General features: G+C 44.8%; 1 protein-coding gene across 1 annotated transcript in view; it reads right to left on the minus strand.

The window, feature by feature from the left end:
• The window catches only part of ELAPOR2 (endosome-lysosome associated apoptosis and autophagy regulator family member 2), a 104,288-nt gene that overhangs the window by 40,552 nt on the left and 48,270 nt on the right, over positions 1–15,466 (minus strand). The window contains exon 2 of the mRNA XM_075428779.1: positions 13,794–13,914. Within this exon, the coding sequence (XP_075284894.1) occupies positions 13,794–13,914 (121 nt within the window). The remainder of the gene's footprint in view (positions 1–13,793; positions 13,915–15,466) is intronic.

Genomic DNA, 15,466 nt, shown 5'->3' on the forward strand with positions numbered 1-15,466 from the left:
ACCAGTGCCTGTTTTTTCACCGACACGGCAGGACTGAAACCAAACCTCATATGATGGCTTCTGATTTGCAGCTTGTCTCCACTGGCAAAACAAGATTTAGAAATGAAATCTCTACCCACAGACTGTGTCCAAAAGCAATTTGTGAAAATGAGGACTTGTAATACAGCTCTCCTCACCCTTGCTCACCCACCTGTTACATCCTGAACTCAATTAAAATCACCAGCACCTGAGAGCCAGAGCAGACTCGTATCACCCACCTGCATGGTAGCTAAGCAGAGCCAACAGCAGCACTTTGACAGTGGTGTAACACTACAAAACGCAGCTGAGAGTTGCAGACCTAATCCAAGGCTTTCTCCACATTTCTCCTCACATGGGCTGCCTACAAAGCCTAAAATATCCTGCCTGATAGACCAGGTGGTCTTTGAAAAGATCACCAATGGGCCTGTGTCTTGCAAACAGGGGTCTTTGACAAGTGTGATATTAGCATGCTGAGCAAATAAACACTGGTTGTCAGCATGGCAAAGGCAGTACTTAAACATAAGTAACTAGGCGAAGTATAATTAGGAGGTATGTTCACAAAGTGCTGTTTTCACTGATGTCTCTAAAATTACTTACTCCAAGTAACTACGTGTCCCTTGTTCCAGTTTGATCACATCTCTGAAGAACGCTCCCATCATACAGAGGAAACTGGACAGCAGCTGAAGTCCTGTATGCTCACGGAGCCCCGCGCCTATGCTGGGAACCGTAACTCCTACCCAGACGCTCACTGCAATGGCAGACTGTCCTGCTTTCCCCCAGCCCCATGCTTTACCACGTCCTCTCTGAGACTGAACTGGATGGAAAACAAATGAGCACTTTCTGCAGAACATTGTATTTCCTATGCTGCTTGCAGATTTTTAAATTTGACTGAGACAGTTTAGCCAAAGCAGGATTCAGAGCAATGCACACAACTCACATCCCAGTAAATGGTGGGATTTTTTACTGTTTCACGCATGCCATGTTGTGCAGGAACAGATGTTTCATATACTCACTCTGAGAGACATAAACTCACAGTCTGACAAACTGTAGGACGAGACCAGACTGCTAGCCAAAATGGTGAAACTGGCCCAAAACAGCTGATGCCATTTGAAGTCCCAGCATATGCAGTTTTATAGATGTACTGATGTTTACCTAACCATCGAAAAACTTGATTGACTGTAAGTACTTTGATAAATACATGGCTGCATTACACCTATTTCCACCTGAATCCAACTGCAGTTCAGGCTCCTATTTCTGTGCCAGATCCCGGAGCATTCTTTTGTGCAATCGTCCTTGACAGGCAGCACTGGAAGGCAGATGAAAGGTCCGTTTTCATTGAAAGTTCTGCCAAAGGGTCATTTTTCTCTCTTGGTCATATCAACATACTCTGAATTTGAACCAGTGGATTTCAAGCCAACAAAACTGTTTTTCTAACCCCATCACTCGCTGGTGATGGACCAAGAAGGAAAAAGGGCAGGAGCCTAGCAATGACAGGTGCTGGGGTGGGTCTATACAAGGAAATACTGCCTGTATGTGAAAGACTGACAGCAAAAAATCCACCCTTAGTGGGGGCAAGTGGTTTTCTGTAGGCAGTGGTACCTGACAGCGTGGCACGGCTAAGATCCCCTCTGGCTACCTCTGCGACCTCAGGTCAAGCCACAGGAGGTACCTGCAGCTGGGGTCAGAAGCACAGCTTTTTTCAGAGACCTGGAGAAAAGCAGCGAGCGCTTCCCTGTGTGTCTGAACTGAGACCACACATTGTACAGCTTTCCACCTCAAATGCAACGACTCACTGCTTTAGCACTATTAATCACTCCTGCTTTATTTTTTCTTTTGAAACGTGCAGAGAGAAGCCATCAGGAAGGGAAATAAAAAAGCGAGCTCTCTCATGACATATTCAAATCCTTTAACAGTTTCAATATTTTTTTAAAGAAAGTTAAATAGCAAGAAACGGAGAGCGCTGCTTAACTGCATGTTCCAGACTTGTGAATTTCAAATAAGGAGTCAGTAACTGTGAGTGATTCGCTGCCATAACGAAGACACAGAAGGCAGCAGAGCCTCCTCTTCCATTGCAGTGAGGTTGAGCAGAGATTATTGCTTTAACCGAACTAATATCTCTTAACTCCTTCCAACCCGATCATTTTAGAGAAAAAAAGCGTATAAGAGATCAGGCAGGCTGCCATGAAGGACACTGCCATCCATCGCTCGTCTTCCAGCAGAGAGATGAGCCTTTTTCTTATTTAGGTGGGGAATTACCTTCTTTCCCTTTTCTAAGAATTGTATTTCAAAGGCAGCAGCATTTCCCGTCAAAACACATACGTCTGCAAGCAAACTACCTCTGAGCGTGCCAGCTGCTTGCCAGGTTCAATTTGGGGCTGAACGTGGCTAATGGCAACACGAACCACTTCTGACAGCGGAACAGATGCATCGTTTGGTCTCGTTTCAAGTGGTCAGGAGCTGCTGGAGGGGGGTGGCGAGGAAACACGGCACGTGACGAGCATGGAGATGGTCTCCTCTCCTAGAGCTGCACAACTTGCTCTTCCAGCAAGGAGGGAGACCAAAAGCCAGGCCAAACCCTGTTTAATCTAAGCAGCATCAATTCAGGTGTCCATCCCAGCTGGAGACAGGCAGGTTGTGGCCATGCCCAGAGGGATCCTGCAGAGCAGATGTCCCCCACGATGGGCCGGAGGCACTCGGCCAGGCTGGGGACAGGGCACGGACAGATGATCTGCCCCAGGGCACTGGCGCTTTGCCTTGCTCATGGCTACTCTATCTCACTAGGATGTAGCTGAGCACAGACCCAGCACCGACCAGAGACTGCTTGTCCACAGAAATGGTTGACATTATCAACCACTGCTGTGTTTCTGGGGGTGACACATGCAAGATGCTGTCAACGGGAAGGACAGCATCACCACATAGGAGGTTAAGGTGCGATGTGAAGTTTCAGTGGACTAAATCATATATTTTAGGTGTGTGCTCTGATTTGTCCTCCACTAAACCCTCCCTCTTGCTTCAGATTCCAGAGGGAAAATTAGCCTCCTGGCTTAGAGGCAGCCTTTGTAAACACTACCTGCCTCTGACCCCCGAGCCCATTTGTTTAAGCATTTGATACTTAATTTTCAGAGAAGACATCTCTATTGAATAACTCCTTACATGTCTATCCGGTTTCAGAAAACAGAACTAATGCTGCTAAATCATGTAGGCAATACTGAAAACCTTTTCCAGAATCAACACTATTGATCCTGTTTGGACATCACTATTCCTCTCCCTCTCAACTGCAAACTTTCCTGTTACATCTTTGAAATATTGGTGTGGGTGCCTCAGACCAACTTACACAGAGCAACGCATCGTGAAGACTGGATTTGACCTTCCTTCTTTCTGCGAAAAAAGCTGTGAAACACATTAAAAGCTTTCATGACTTGCCTCATCATGGGCATTTTTAAAACTGGGAGAACATTTTCAGAGGCAGTCAGGAACAGCATGACATACTGTGGAGAGGGATACATTGATGGCTTCAGTAGCTCCAGAGAAGCTGATGCAATTATTGGTGATTTGCAGCTGTAACTTTCTTCAAAAAATATGGAAAAAAAAAAGTTGTGCTTTGTACAGGCAACCAGTCTTGGTCACAAAAAATGCTGTAAAGTACTGTTGGATAGAGACTGCCACAGGCAGCCTCACACTTTCATGCATGCAATAAAGCTGACACCGGATTCACTTCATAAAAAAATAACAAGAGCTACAGTACTAATACCCACCGAAACCATTGTATAAGTCTCGTCAAGCAGACCTCATTTCATTCTTTAAAAGGATTACAAGTCACTTGATAAAGGTGACTGAGTGGATGTAATAGACTTAGGGTTTCTAATACAGCTAACTTGGTTTTACATGTCATTCTGATGAAGAAGGTAGTACCACGCAACAGCAGTAAGGCACATCTTAAATGGATTAAGAACGGCCTGAGTAACAGATGCCAGACAGGGCTGTCGGTGGGAAACCACGACTGAACAGGGGGGAAGAGAGCAGCTCTGCCTGCCCTGGGACAGAGTCTGATGGCTGTCCACATTTTTATCAACAATCTACAGGCAACCAGAAAAGGAATGGTGTTAAAATTGGTGGGTGAGATACTGTTGTCAAGCCTGAGCCCACTCAAAGTCAGTGTGTTTTAACAGACTCAAAGGTAAAGACAAGCCACTGAAGGCAAGGAGTGCCAGCCCTATCTGCAGAAGGCTGAAACACATCCCAGGGAACAGCAAACCTGAGGGTCCGAGTGGACCCGCCATTCATCAAGACCTTCCAGTGTCAAGATGTACAAAAAGGTGCTAGTGAGATCTGTGGACATATTTAGAGGTGGAGGTAGAGATGTGTAGGACACACCGTGTGTATTACAGGCAAGAAGATCATTCTAATACCGAATGTTGTTGCAAGTCAGCATTTTTAAGCGGTCAGTGCAAAACAACAGGATTTTACATGCTTTTAAAATTAGAGGTAATGTCTCGCAGTGAGAGATCTGAAGTGCTTAGTCTAGTCGATCGAAAGCAGATTGAGAGTCAACTTGATGAATATGTAAGCATCTCCAGGGGAAGAAAACACAGATCCCACTGAACTCTATAATCAAGCAGAGAACTGCATAAGAAGCGCGACCTTCTGGAAGCTGAACGCAGACAAATTCAAATCGGAAATAATGCACACGTTTTTGCTAGGAAGAATGACTGATTGCAGGAAAAATCTGTCACGGCTTGTGATGGACCCTTTGTCTCTCTCTGCTTCGTACCATAACTGGACACTGTATGAAAGAAAAGCTGACATCAAATACAAATTATCAGCCCAACTGGGTGCATTTTAATGGCCTGCAAGGTCAAACTAGTGAATCTAATTAATCCCCTTCCTCTTAAACTCTGTGAGTCGAGAGCAATCGGATCTTGCCTCTCTCCTGGGACACACCAGGGATGTGGGGCATACTGAAGCAGAAGCCCTGCCCACTGTGTAAACACTTCCAAGGAGAGTTTGCAATAGATTACTTTGCAGATCTGATAGCACTTTACAATCACTTTCCAGATACGGAAACGGCTCCCCAGAGGGCCAAACAGGCCATGAACAGTCTTGCCTCATTTGCCCTTTGAGTGCAAAGCTCCAGGGTCACGCTCTGCCTTTTTGTACAGCTGTGGCCCTCCCAGTGATTTTGGTGGACTAGGATCAATGTTAGTTGGCGCACTTCTCTTCTAGGAACTGACCCTAACGATTTCACGTTGCTTAACTTTCTGATGGTGAGGGTCAGGAGAGGCTTATCACGACCACCGCTGGACTAACAGAGTAGATCCTTACGTGTATATAACTACTCAACTACTTCTGAGGTCCTTCCTCTGGAGTGTTTTCTCATGTCAAATCTCTCCTAGATACTACCACGCTGTGAAAGGGATCAGAATATTTGTGATTTCACCAGAAGATTCATCAAAGCTGCCTCAATGCCCTGCATCCTCCAACACCAAACCTATAATATATTCAATTGCCTTCCTCCTTTATGCAGCCCTGGCCACTCAGTCTTACACCTTCCCCCAGCTAGCTTCCAATCCCACACCACTTGCACCCACTACTCCTACCTCTATCACTGTTCTTAGTAGACATTTTTCTCCAGACATTTCTTACTTACGATACCTAAAACTATTCCAGCTCTTCTGTTTATCCTGTTGCCACTGAGCACTGATGAGGTTCAACAAAGGCAAAGGCAGGGTCCTGCATCTGGGGAGAAACAACCCCATGCATCAGTACAGGCTTGGGGCGGACCTGCTGGGAAGCAGCTCTGTGGAGAGGGACCTGGGTGTCCTAGTGGACGACAGGTTAACCATGAGCCAGCACTGTGCCCTGGCTGCCAAGAAAGCCAATGGCATTCTGGGGTGCATCAAGAGGAGTGTGGCCAGTAGGTCGAGGGAGGTTCTCCTTCCCCTCTACACTGCCCTGGTGAGGCCTCATCTGGAGTACTCTGTCCAGTTCTGGGCTCCCCAGTTCAAGAAAGATGAGGAGCTACTGGAGAGAGTCCAGCAGAGGGCTACCAGGATGGTGAGGGGACTGGAACATCTCTCCTACGAGGAGAGGCTGAGGGAGCTGGGCTTGTTTAGCCTGAAGAAGAAAAGGCTGTGAGGGGACCTTATAAATGCTTACAAATATCTGAAGGGTGGGTGTCAGGTGGATGGGGCCAAACTCTTTTCATTAGTGCCCAGCAACAGGACAAGGGGCAATGGGCACAAACTGAAGCACAGGAAGTTCCATCTGAACATGAGGAAGAACTTCTTCCCTCTGAGGGTGATGGAGCACTGGTACAGGCTGCCCAGGGAGGTTGTGGAGTCTCCTTCTCTGGAGATACTCAAGACCCGCCTGGACAAGGTCCTGTGCAGCCTGCTGTAGGTGACCCTGCTTCGGCGCAAGGGTTGGACTAGATGACCCACAGAGTTCCCTTCCAACCCCTACCATTCTGTGATTCTCTGATTCTGTGATTCTGTCGATGTGTATCCTTCTGTGTCCACCTGGCTCTCAATACATTACAATTCAAAAAAAAGATACAGGACTGGATTTTGCCAGATTAGAACAAAATTAGAAGAGGACAGCAATGGAGCAATGCTACCCAAACCAGTGAAAATACACAGGAAAAATAATCTCAAACACTGGCTTTCCATCTGTCCCCGCTCCACTCCTATGTTGTTCATCCAAAGCCATACTCCCTGGTATTCAGGTGAGATGCTGCCATCTCCTGCAGGCAGAGTTTGGGCTGAATTATCTCAGCATCCCATGGGCAGAGGTGAAAACTGCAGCTCAGAAAAGAAATATGAGGTTGGCAGCACCCTGCAGTTGTCCCTCTGAACAGCTGCTGGGTTCAGCAAACACATGCCACAAACCTAGAGGGGAAGATGTGGCCAAGGACAATACATAGAGGCATCTGTTCAGAGATACCCTGGGACATCGGGGTCCACGCAACATGGAACAAAGGACCAACCAAAATGTGGGATGAGGAGAAAAACAGAATACCAAAGAATCAGAGGAAATCATTGCTCATTATTAATGTTTCCTATAATCTCAGCCAGCTTCAGAATGTCTTCTGTGAATAATTTACATGAAGCTTCTCCAATAGACTGTGAATAATTGATGTTCGTTTTCTTCAGTCATTATATCCCAATGTGTTACCAGGAACCAGACTGAATCTTCATTTAAGGAAAAAAACATATGTCAAGGCTGTTTAGGCTTGAAATGTGGTCACACTGAAAGCTGATGTAACTTGGGGAAGAGTACGTTCTGTGGAAGAGACTGTTCCTTTTCATAAAAGTAAATAATTTTCCCTTTTAGCCAAGAAATTACAAAATAAAGCAACGCTTTTTCCAGTACACCAAGGCTGATGAAGACAAGATCCAGTGCTTTCAAGCCATGAGAAAAAATGAGAATGGACTCATGCCTAGTCCTCAGAGATACGTTGATGTCATCATATTTCCTCTCTTCAGTTGAAACAAAGAAATCCCAGTCATTTCAAAACCTATTAATGAGACCAGAAAATAATCCTCAGTGAACGTCAAATATAAAAGGCAAAAAAACCTCTCTGATTATTTGTTTGCTTCAAGAGGTCATAACTCTGGACTTATTTAAACCCTATGAAAAGTAGTTCCTCCACCCATTCATATATGAAGACAATGACACTGTGGTGATAAAAAATTTGCTCAATTACATAACAAACTATATTGAGATAGCATAAATAAATGTGACTGTTTAACAAGTAGCATCATTCTCATGGGAGTATTTGTATGTACAATGTGCAACAACATGAACAATAAAGAAAATACTAAAATGTAACATTGCTATTTTCAAGTCTTCACCAGCCAAATTTCAAAATTCTAGGTAAAACTCCAGAACAACCAATTGTTTAGCACAAAGACTACACAAAATTTGCCTGAACAGAAATCTAGTTGACAATGAACAGACGTGAACTTTATGTCAGAAGGCTGTAACATAAGCACACAGGTTTTGCGAGACGTATAACACCCATTTTATATTATCCATCTACACAGATATTGACATGCATACAGCCTACATTATAAAATTTGCAGATGCCCACTGACTTCAAGGGAATTCGGATCAGATCCACTTCTTACCTGCTTCGGATACCCTATCTTACCAGAGACCAATAGAGCATCAAACTCAAAACCTTCTATTTAAGTTTTCTAGTTCTCTGTTACGAAAGCAGAATGTTAAAACTCCTGAAAATCACTTAAATTGCCTTAAGTGTTATAAAACCTACAAGTCTTAAAAAGGTCATTTGCCCTAATTAAGTCGAAAGTTCGCTGCAATTAGCAGGAAGATCCATGTCTCCACCTGTGGTATCCTAGGAGCAGATTACACAAGTTAGAATAAACTCAACAAACATAGCTCAGCAGCAATAAATCAGGACAAATTTTGCTCTTAGTAAAGTCCCAGTAAAGTCCATTGCCCCAGTAAATCCATTGTAATTAAGCCTATTTTCTGAAGTCAGTGGAGCTTTTTACCTTCTGGCACACACTCACACGCCTCGCCTCAAAATGGAGCACATTTCTGTTTCAAAGAAGTTTTTTTATTATGTACACAGCACCACTGCAATTAACAGATATTTATGAGATAAGGTGCAACCTATTTTTGGTTAGGATTCTGTAGAATAAGAGAGTTAATATTAAAAAAGAATTTGAGGTCAAAATGTGAACTCTTTCAGCCCTTTTTGGTCACAAATTCTTCTGATAGGAGCACACCAGTGCAGCTGGGCACACCAAGGGCACACTCTGAACCAGACATTTGGGCTGTACTTGAATGAAGGGAGACATACTTGTACTTGAGTGAAGAGAGGAAGGAAAGGAGACACAAAAGGAAGACAGGCTCCAAATTCAGACTTTCAATCTGAGTGTGAAACATGCAGCATATGGTCAGGCTGGCAGAAAAGCCTGACTGGGGCCATCGAAACAGACTGCAGCATAGTGTCAGCAGGAGCACAATGCCAAGTCCTGCTCCCACTGCCAGGACCCAAAAGGTCCCCATTAGACACCACCGACAGCCCCCAGGCCACAGCAAATGGTTCTCAGAGACACCAGTCATATGGGGGTGCAGGCAAGGGCTTAGCCCCAAAAGCAAACTGCTCCCATTGACTGCCCTAAATATTTTCCATTTAAAAAGCCAAGCACACTGCCCTGATGGCAGCGATCCTTATCAGCTAAATTCCTTCCCCGCTATCAGACTCATGAGGAGATCAGAGTGAGATCTGTGGTAATTAAAAATGAACAAGACCAAATCAGTCAAGCACATTCCCGGCTGTCAAGAAGTTACGGAGTGATTCAGAGGTCTGGACTTCGCTGACGGAAGCTCTCTGTCTGCCACCCCACACAGCGCAACACTCCTTCCCTCCATGTATATACCCTACCTCCAAAACGGTACCAAGAAGATGCCTGGAGGGGACATCTTGAATTGGAAGCAGAGGAGAGCCACACAGAGTAGCTTTAGGAGAAATAAATATCGCCCTTTTCCTAGCCAAGATCGTTGCTGCACTTTTAACGTGGTTTTTTTGCAGGATTTCTTGCAACTGTGATGTGCCAGTGTCAAAAATATGACTCACCTCTGAACAAACCCAACCATCAGAGAGGTGGCCGAGCAGTCTGGCATGGCCGTGCCATGGCCCGTCCAGAGGCAGCCTTGAAGTACGACACTGCACCCAACGACAACACACAGGCTGATGCCCTGATGTGGGGTCTCAAAGTGGTGATGGCCGCAGCCTCACAGGGCGAGCAGATCAGAAAAAAACAGAGAAGAGTGAAAGAGGCATGTTGTCTCAGTGCATTGCAAGCGAGCTGCTGTGCTGCAGAGCTACCCCTGCACCTTCTCTCCCACATCTGGGGTCCCTGCATGGCAGGACCTCCTACAGCATCACAAACACCACTTATGCGAGGTTCCTTCTTTCTTCCTACCTCCCACCTGGATGGTAAAGATGTTGTGGGGAGGGTAGCAGGAGGGAAAGGTGGGTCATCATGCTGCTCTGTGCTCAGAGCAAGATAAAGTAAAAAAACACCTTGATCTAATACCCAGGTCATAAAGCACTTAAAATATGATAGTCCTTTCTATGCCGAACCCCATGACTAATTCTCAGAGCACCTTGTCTTCTCTGCAGGTAAACTTTGCTGATTAAGTTTTTGAAGACCCAAAAGGTCTGAATCGTGACCTGTTTCAGAGACTACAGCCATATCGGCGAATGCTGGCAGCTACTCTCCGCAGGTCACAGTCAGCTGTGCTTTGCAGGTCAGCATGCACTTCAAAATGCAGCAGAGCAGAGATACCCAACCTAATTTTAAATGGGTTCATTCCAATGAAAAGCAGTAAAACACAACATCCTGAAAATGAGCATGTCTCGAGACATGGACTGAGCTCCAGTGCCACAGTTAGATTGCTCCAGATATGTGAAGCACCCGAGATGATAATACATTTTTAGCAATCTCAAGTGTCTTTCCACTCCACTGGAGACCACAGTCTAGACGTATTTACAGAGACGATTGGAGACATTTAACACATTGTTATACCATCTTTCGAACTCCTAGTTCAGGCACAATTTAAAGACAATGACTGCTGAGCATCTGGAAGCGGGAGAGGTTGGCACAGTATTCTCAGAACCCGAAATTAATGACAGCCTGCAAATCACTTCTGTTTTCAGAGAGCAGTAAAGATCAATAGCAGACATTCTCAAGTGGCAGGCACTTCTGAATAGATTAAAGCAACCACAAACAGTACACTGTGAAGTCAGCAGTGGTGGTACATGTGTTCCCAAAAAACCCTGCTTTCTCAACCAGATTCCTCCATCTCCACTGTGTGCTAACTGCCACCAAGGACCACTGAGGGCTCTGCCAACCTCAAGGAGACAAAAAAAGCCCTAAGAGCTCATGCCACTATACAACTGTATCCCTTTTTTTTGGCAGCAGAAACACTGTTGGCTCTGCTGTATGTCAGGACTAGTAGATTCCAACAATAACTTCTAAGGACAACAGATCTCCAAAGCTGGAAATCGTCCTACCTGGGGTAATTGTACTGTGGTCCCTGATTCTGCAGGCTGAAGGACTGAAAGAGATACCTAAGCGAGTCCAGGACTCTACCAAATGTGAAGATGAGCCCCAGTATGCTCTGGCATAGGGTAGGATCTACAAGATGTAGGAGAATCTGATTAAAATTCTACAATATCCAGAAACACTCATCTCAAAGGATATGGCATAGTCATGGTATTTCTTGACAGGCCTCAGGATAAAATAACAGTAAGCCTATGAGAAAAGGAATTAATCTCAAAGAGCCATTAATTACCTGGTGAAATGTGTACGCAACCCCTGGCCCAATCTGCAGCACACATTTCACTCTGCGCATGATCCACCAAGAACATGAGTTGTAGCAGCCCCAAATACAGAACGTTTCATTTTGCTTAGGCTACTGCTTGTAGTATAAGACATCCTTGGTCCAGCCGCTATGTTGTCAGATAAGACAGAAGCCACCAGCTCAGAGAACATGGCAAGTCAGTGCGGTGGTGCCTATCTGTCAGCATTTTCAATACAACTCATCACCAACAACAGGCCCCCATGAGCAGACTCTAAAGAGCTGGAGGGCACATAATTATCAAAAGCTGCCACTCCCAGTACATCCCACCTATTGAAGAACGGACTGTCAGCCAAACTCTACAACAGTTCAAATATTTTGCAGTAAAAGCCACCATGTTAGCCAAGCCAAAAGGGAGGGCTGTTCCCTACACATTCCCGCAGTGATTGACTGCTGTTGACAGATTCATGTTTTCAGCCTGAAAGATTGGTTGTTCTTAAAGCGAAAGGTGAACGACTGAGAGATGAGAAACCTAAAATGACTTTCGCCATCAGATTATAGCCAGGCATCTCCTGAAGCCAAATAACCTGCTACAGACACACACGAAAGACAGAACTATATTAACAGTGCTGTACTTCCAAGACTCCACAGAGATAAGATCTGAAGGGCTCTGTAAAAAAAGTCAAACACCCAATTGCTTCTCAAGCCAGCTGAACTACCATGGGACTTAACAGCAACACAAGGAGGAGAGGCATCAACCAAAATGCATTTTCCAGTGTATTTAACAGAATCCTGTACTTTGGTGTATAATATCACAGCCTATCTACTGGGCAAAGTTTTCCCTTGTCTAGCAGGAGGCCAGATATGGAGAAGCCAGAGATTCATCTTTTGTTATAAAGCAGTTGAATTTTCATTGGAACTGATTTAAGACCAGAAAGGCACACAAATAAGAGGAGATGAAGAGGGAAGTGCACCATTTGTTAAAATCTGTAGCAGAAAGTCGAAGAGAGTGTAATGTCACTGGACCTTAAACCATTTATCATAAGGTTTAAGAAGAAATAGTGTTGATCAGAAAAAAAGGAGTTATGGCTATGTACTCCAGAGGACACCAAAAGTGGTTGTGCAGCAGAAGGGATAATACTATCTGCTCCTTTGTAGCGCAGACAGAAAATTGTAACAGGCTTGAAGTATAACAAGGGAGATTCAACCGCAAAAAAAGCTGTAACAGGAGGGAAAATGAAAAGAACAACATAGATGAGCAAATATCTGGAGAGCTTGCGGGCTCTTCATCACCAGAGGTCCCGGATAACAGTCCAGCCAAACATCAGCCATGAATGACAAAGTCCTTGCTACTATAGCTATTTGGGCTGGAGGATGAGTTATGGATCACCTGAGGTGCCTCCCAGCCCTGTATTTCTGTAATTGAAAAACACATCCTAAGGATATACAGAGATTCCACATTTAAAACCTCGGAAACTAAACTGAAATACCAGGAATGGCACAGGCAGCTTCTCAAATGATTGCAGTCAGAAATCTTTCAGTGGTCAACGCTGTTACAGAAAACATTTACGTGCTTTATGCTGGAACACACGCCATGAATAAATGAGCAACAGACCTTTACAGAAGAAGAGTCAGAGGTGAATACAATCTCACTTCTCCTACTCTAGAACTGAAAGGACGTTGCCATTGTTCATCCCGCTTGTCAGATACAATATTTTATACCTCTGGTGCAAATCACTGAGAAAGTAAGGCACTGCTAGGATCTTTTGTGAAGAGAATTGCTAGAGCAAGGAAGTGTGATGGGAAAGAGCATTCAGCTTGGGAGGCTACAGAACAGCGAGGGAAGAGTTCAAATGTGTTTGCAGAGCAGCAGTTCGCTTATGTCCCCAGATGCAAAGCAGTGTTTTAACATTAAAAAAAACCTCAGGACCAAGCAATATGAGAACACTCCAAGTTGTTAAAAATAAATACATAAATAAATAAAATGCAAAAGCTACATCATTAAAATAACTCAGGCAAACATTTACCATTACTTGGCATTCATCTTATTAATTAGCTAAATAATTCAGGTAACGAGAATGTGGACACTGCGCAAATAAAATTTGGCCGCTCCTGGTCACCATTTTGGCCAATACAGCTACAAATGCAGGGGAGAGCTGCAGAACTTAAGAGTATGGCAGCTCAAGACAGGCAACCACATCTCTTCAGGGGATGAAGTAACAGACATGGCTTGTCTGTGAATTAGCATACAAGGTTACCTGTAGCAGACACTGAGTTGTACAACTATGCCGCGAAGACAATCCCTGCTCCACAGCTCCAAGAAACAAGAAGAAGGACTGGAGGGGAAGGGCTAACTCAGGACACCCGTGCTAAGCAGCCACACCAATAGCACAAACAGCTAGTAACAGTCTGGAAAATGGAAAGTGCCGACATACTGCATTCCTTTCCTTTCACCGGGTCGGGTAGTCCAGAGCACTCCACCGATGGATTCGGGACAGCCACCCTCCATCTGGAGCCACTGCTGTCGCATTCTGTGTACTCGAAGTGGTAATCTGTCTGCAAGCAATTACAAAGAGTTTCAGTTTCATCATAACATTTGCATATAAAGCTCATTAATCTAGACTGGGATTAGCAAACTCGGTTCTAATTAAACCAGAAAGGAAGTAGCTGGCGAGGAACATACTGCACAGCACTCTAACTGTTTTGATGATCATCGTGTATCATCACAGAGCAAGCACAAAGCACATCGGATGCTGTGCAGCACAAATGGTAAAACAGAGGGTGGGATTTGCAAAAGCACTTGCGAGACGGGACACAGATTCCACCAACTTTGGCAGGATTGATCCCAAGCTTCTGGCCATCATGGTATCTGACATCTGATCTACAGTAGCCAGCCAGGCTTCCTCTTTGGTCAACGGGACAAGCCACACCCAGAGCACAAGTCATCCCATGTTAAGCTGGATGTCTAAGATGGATGGGATGAATGACCTTCTGCAAGTGCTTTTCCCTCTTCATCGATTTCAGACGACACCCAGATAAATTAGGGGAGATAAACCCAGTATTGGGGTACCTCTGAAAATGCCATCCAGGGTCAGCTCTGAGGAGTACCTCAAGGCAGAATGATGATGTGAGCGAAGACCATCTCCATCGTTTCTGTGACTGAGATAAGCCCTGAGCAGTCTACATGAAAAGCTGTAACAAACTCCCTAGCATTAACTAGGAAAGAATATTAGCTATTTATCTTCTTAATAATATTGATTCAGATGGTAAATACAATCTAGACTCATATTTAGTTACATTTTTAATTTTGTCTTTGTAGCTTTGTTTCCAAATTCATAGCCCAGAATTTTATTATTAAAATAAACCTCAGCAACATCTCATTCTTGAATTGGTTTGGTATCAAGAAAGATTTTGGGTGAAGCTGTCAGAATTGGTGCATATCTTTCTTCAAAGGGAACAGATCTATATTAAAATGACACATATTGGCAAGCTCTGTAAGATGTCTCCACATGGGCAAGGCCACCTCCAGCTCCATTTGCAGTCAATAGAGGGAAAGCATTGGCCACATGCTTATTTTAGACACCTGCTGCAGAGGGGATGAGGAGATAACACACATCCTTGAAACGCCTCTTTCTCTCCACTAGCTACAGAGGAAGACCAGTTGCTTGGTTTGGATAGAGGCGTCTCCATCTCCTCAGGGGAAACATCACCTCCAACACTGCACGGCCCTGCGTGGCCCATAATAATAACACACAAAATCACAGGACTGAGGAAAATGGGATCAGAGCTTGAGCCACTGGCTTGAGGTTTACACAACTTTAGGGTAGACTGGTGTGGTGGATCCACAAAACTTCTTGTTTCCTTTCAATTTAGCTGGCTTCCCCTGGAAGGGAAGGCCATGAACCAAAGAGGGCGAAGTGTGCTCATGTCCACAGCCCAAGGCACAAGCAGAAGAGCTCCTTAGCTGCGTTCCTCACTCTCACTACAGCGAAACGCACCCAAGAGGCAGCATAAATCTGCCTTCCTAAAGATCTGTGCCACCATGACTGCAGGCGTCATCCCTAAGCTACTCCACCCTGGGAGGAGCTACTCTGTGCACACAGGGATT

This window comes from Opisthocomus hoazin, chromosome 8 (genome assembly GCF_030867145.1).
Source record: "Opisthocomus hoazin isolate bOpiHoa1 chromosome 8, bOpiHoa1.hap1, whole genome shotgun sequence".
Classification (NCBI taxonomy): Eukaryota; Metazoa; Chordata; class Aves; order Opisthocomiformes; family Opisthocomidae; genus Opisthocomus; species Opisthocomus hoazin.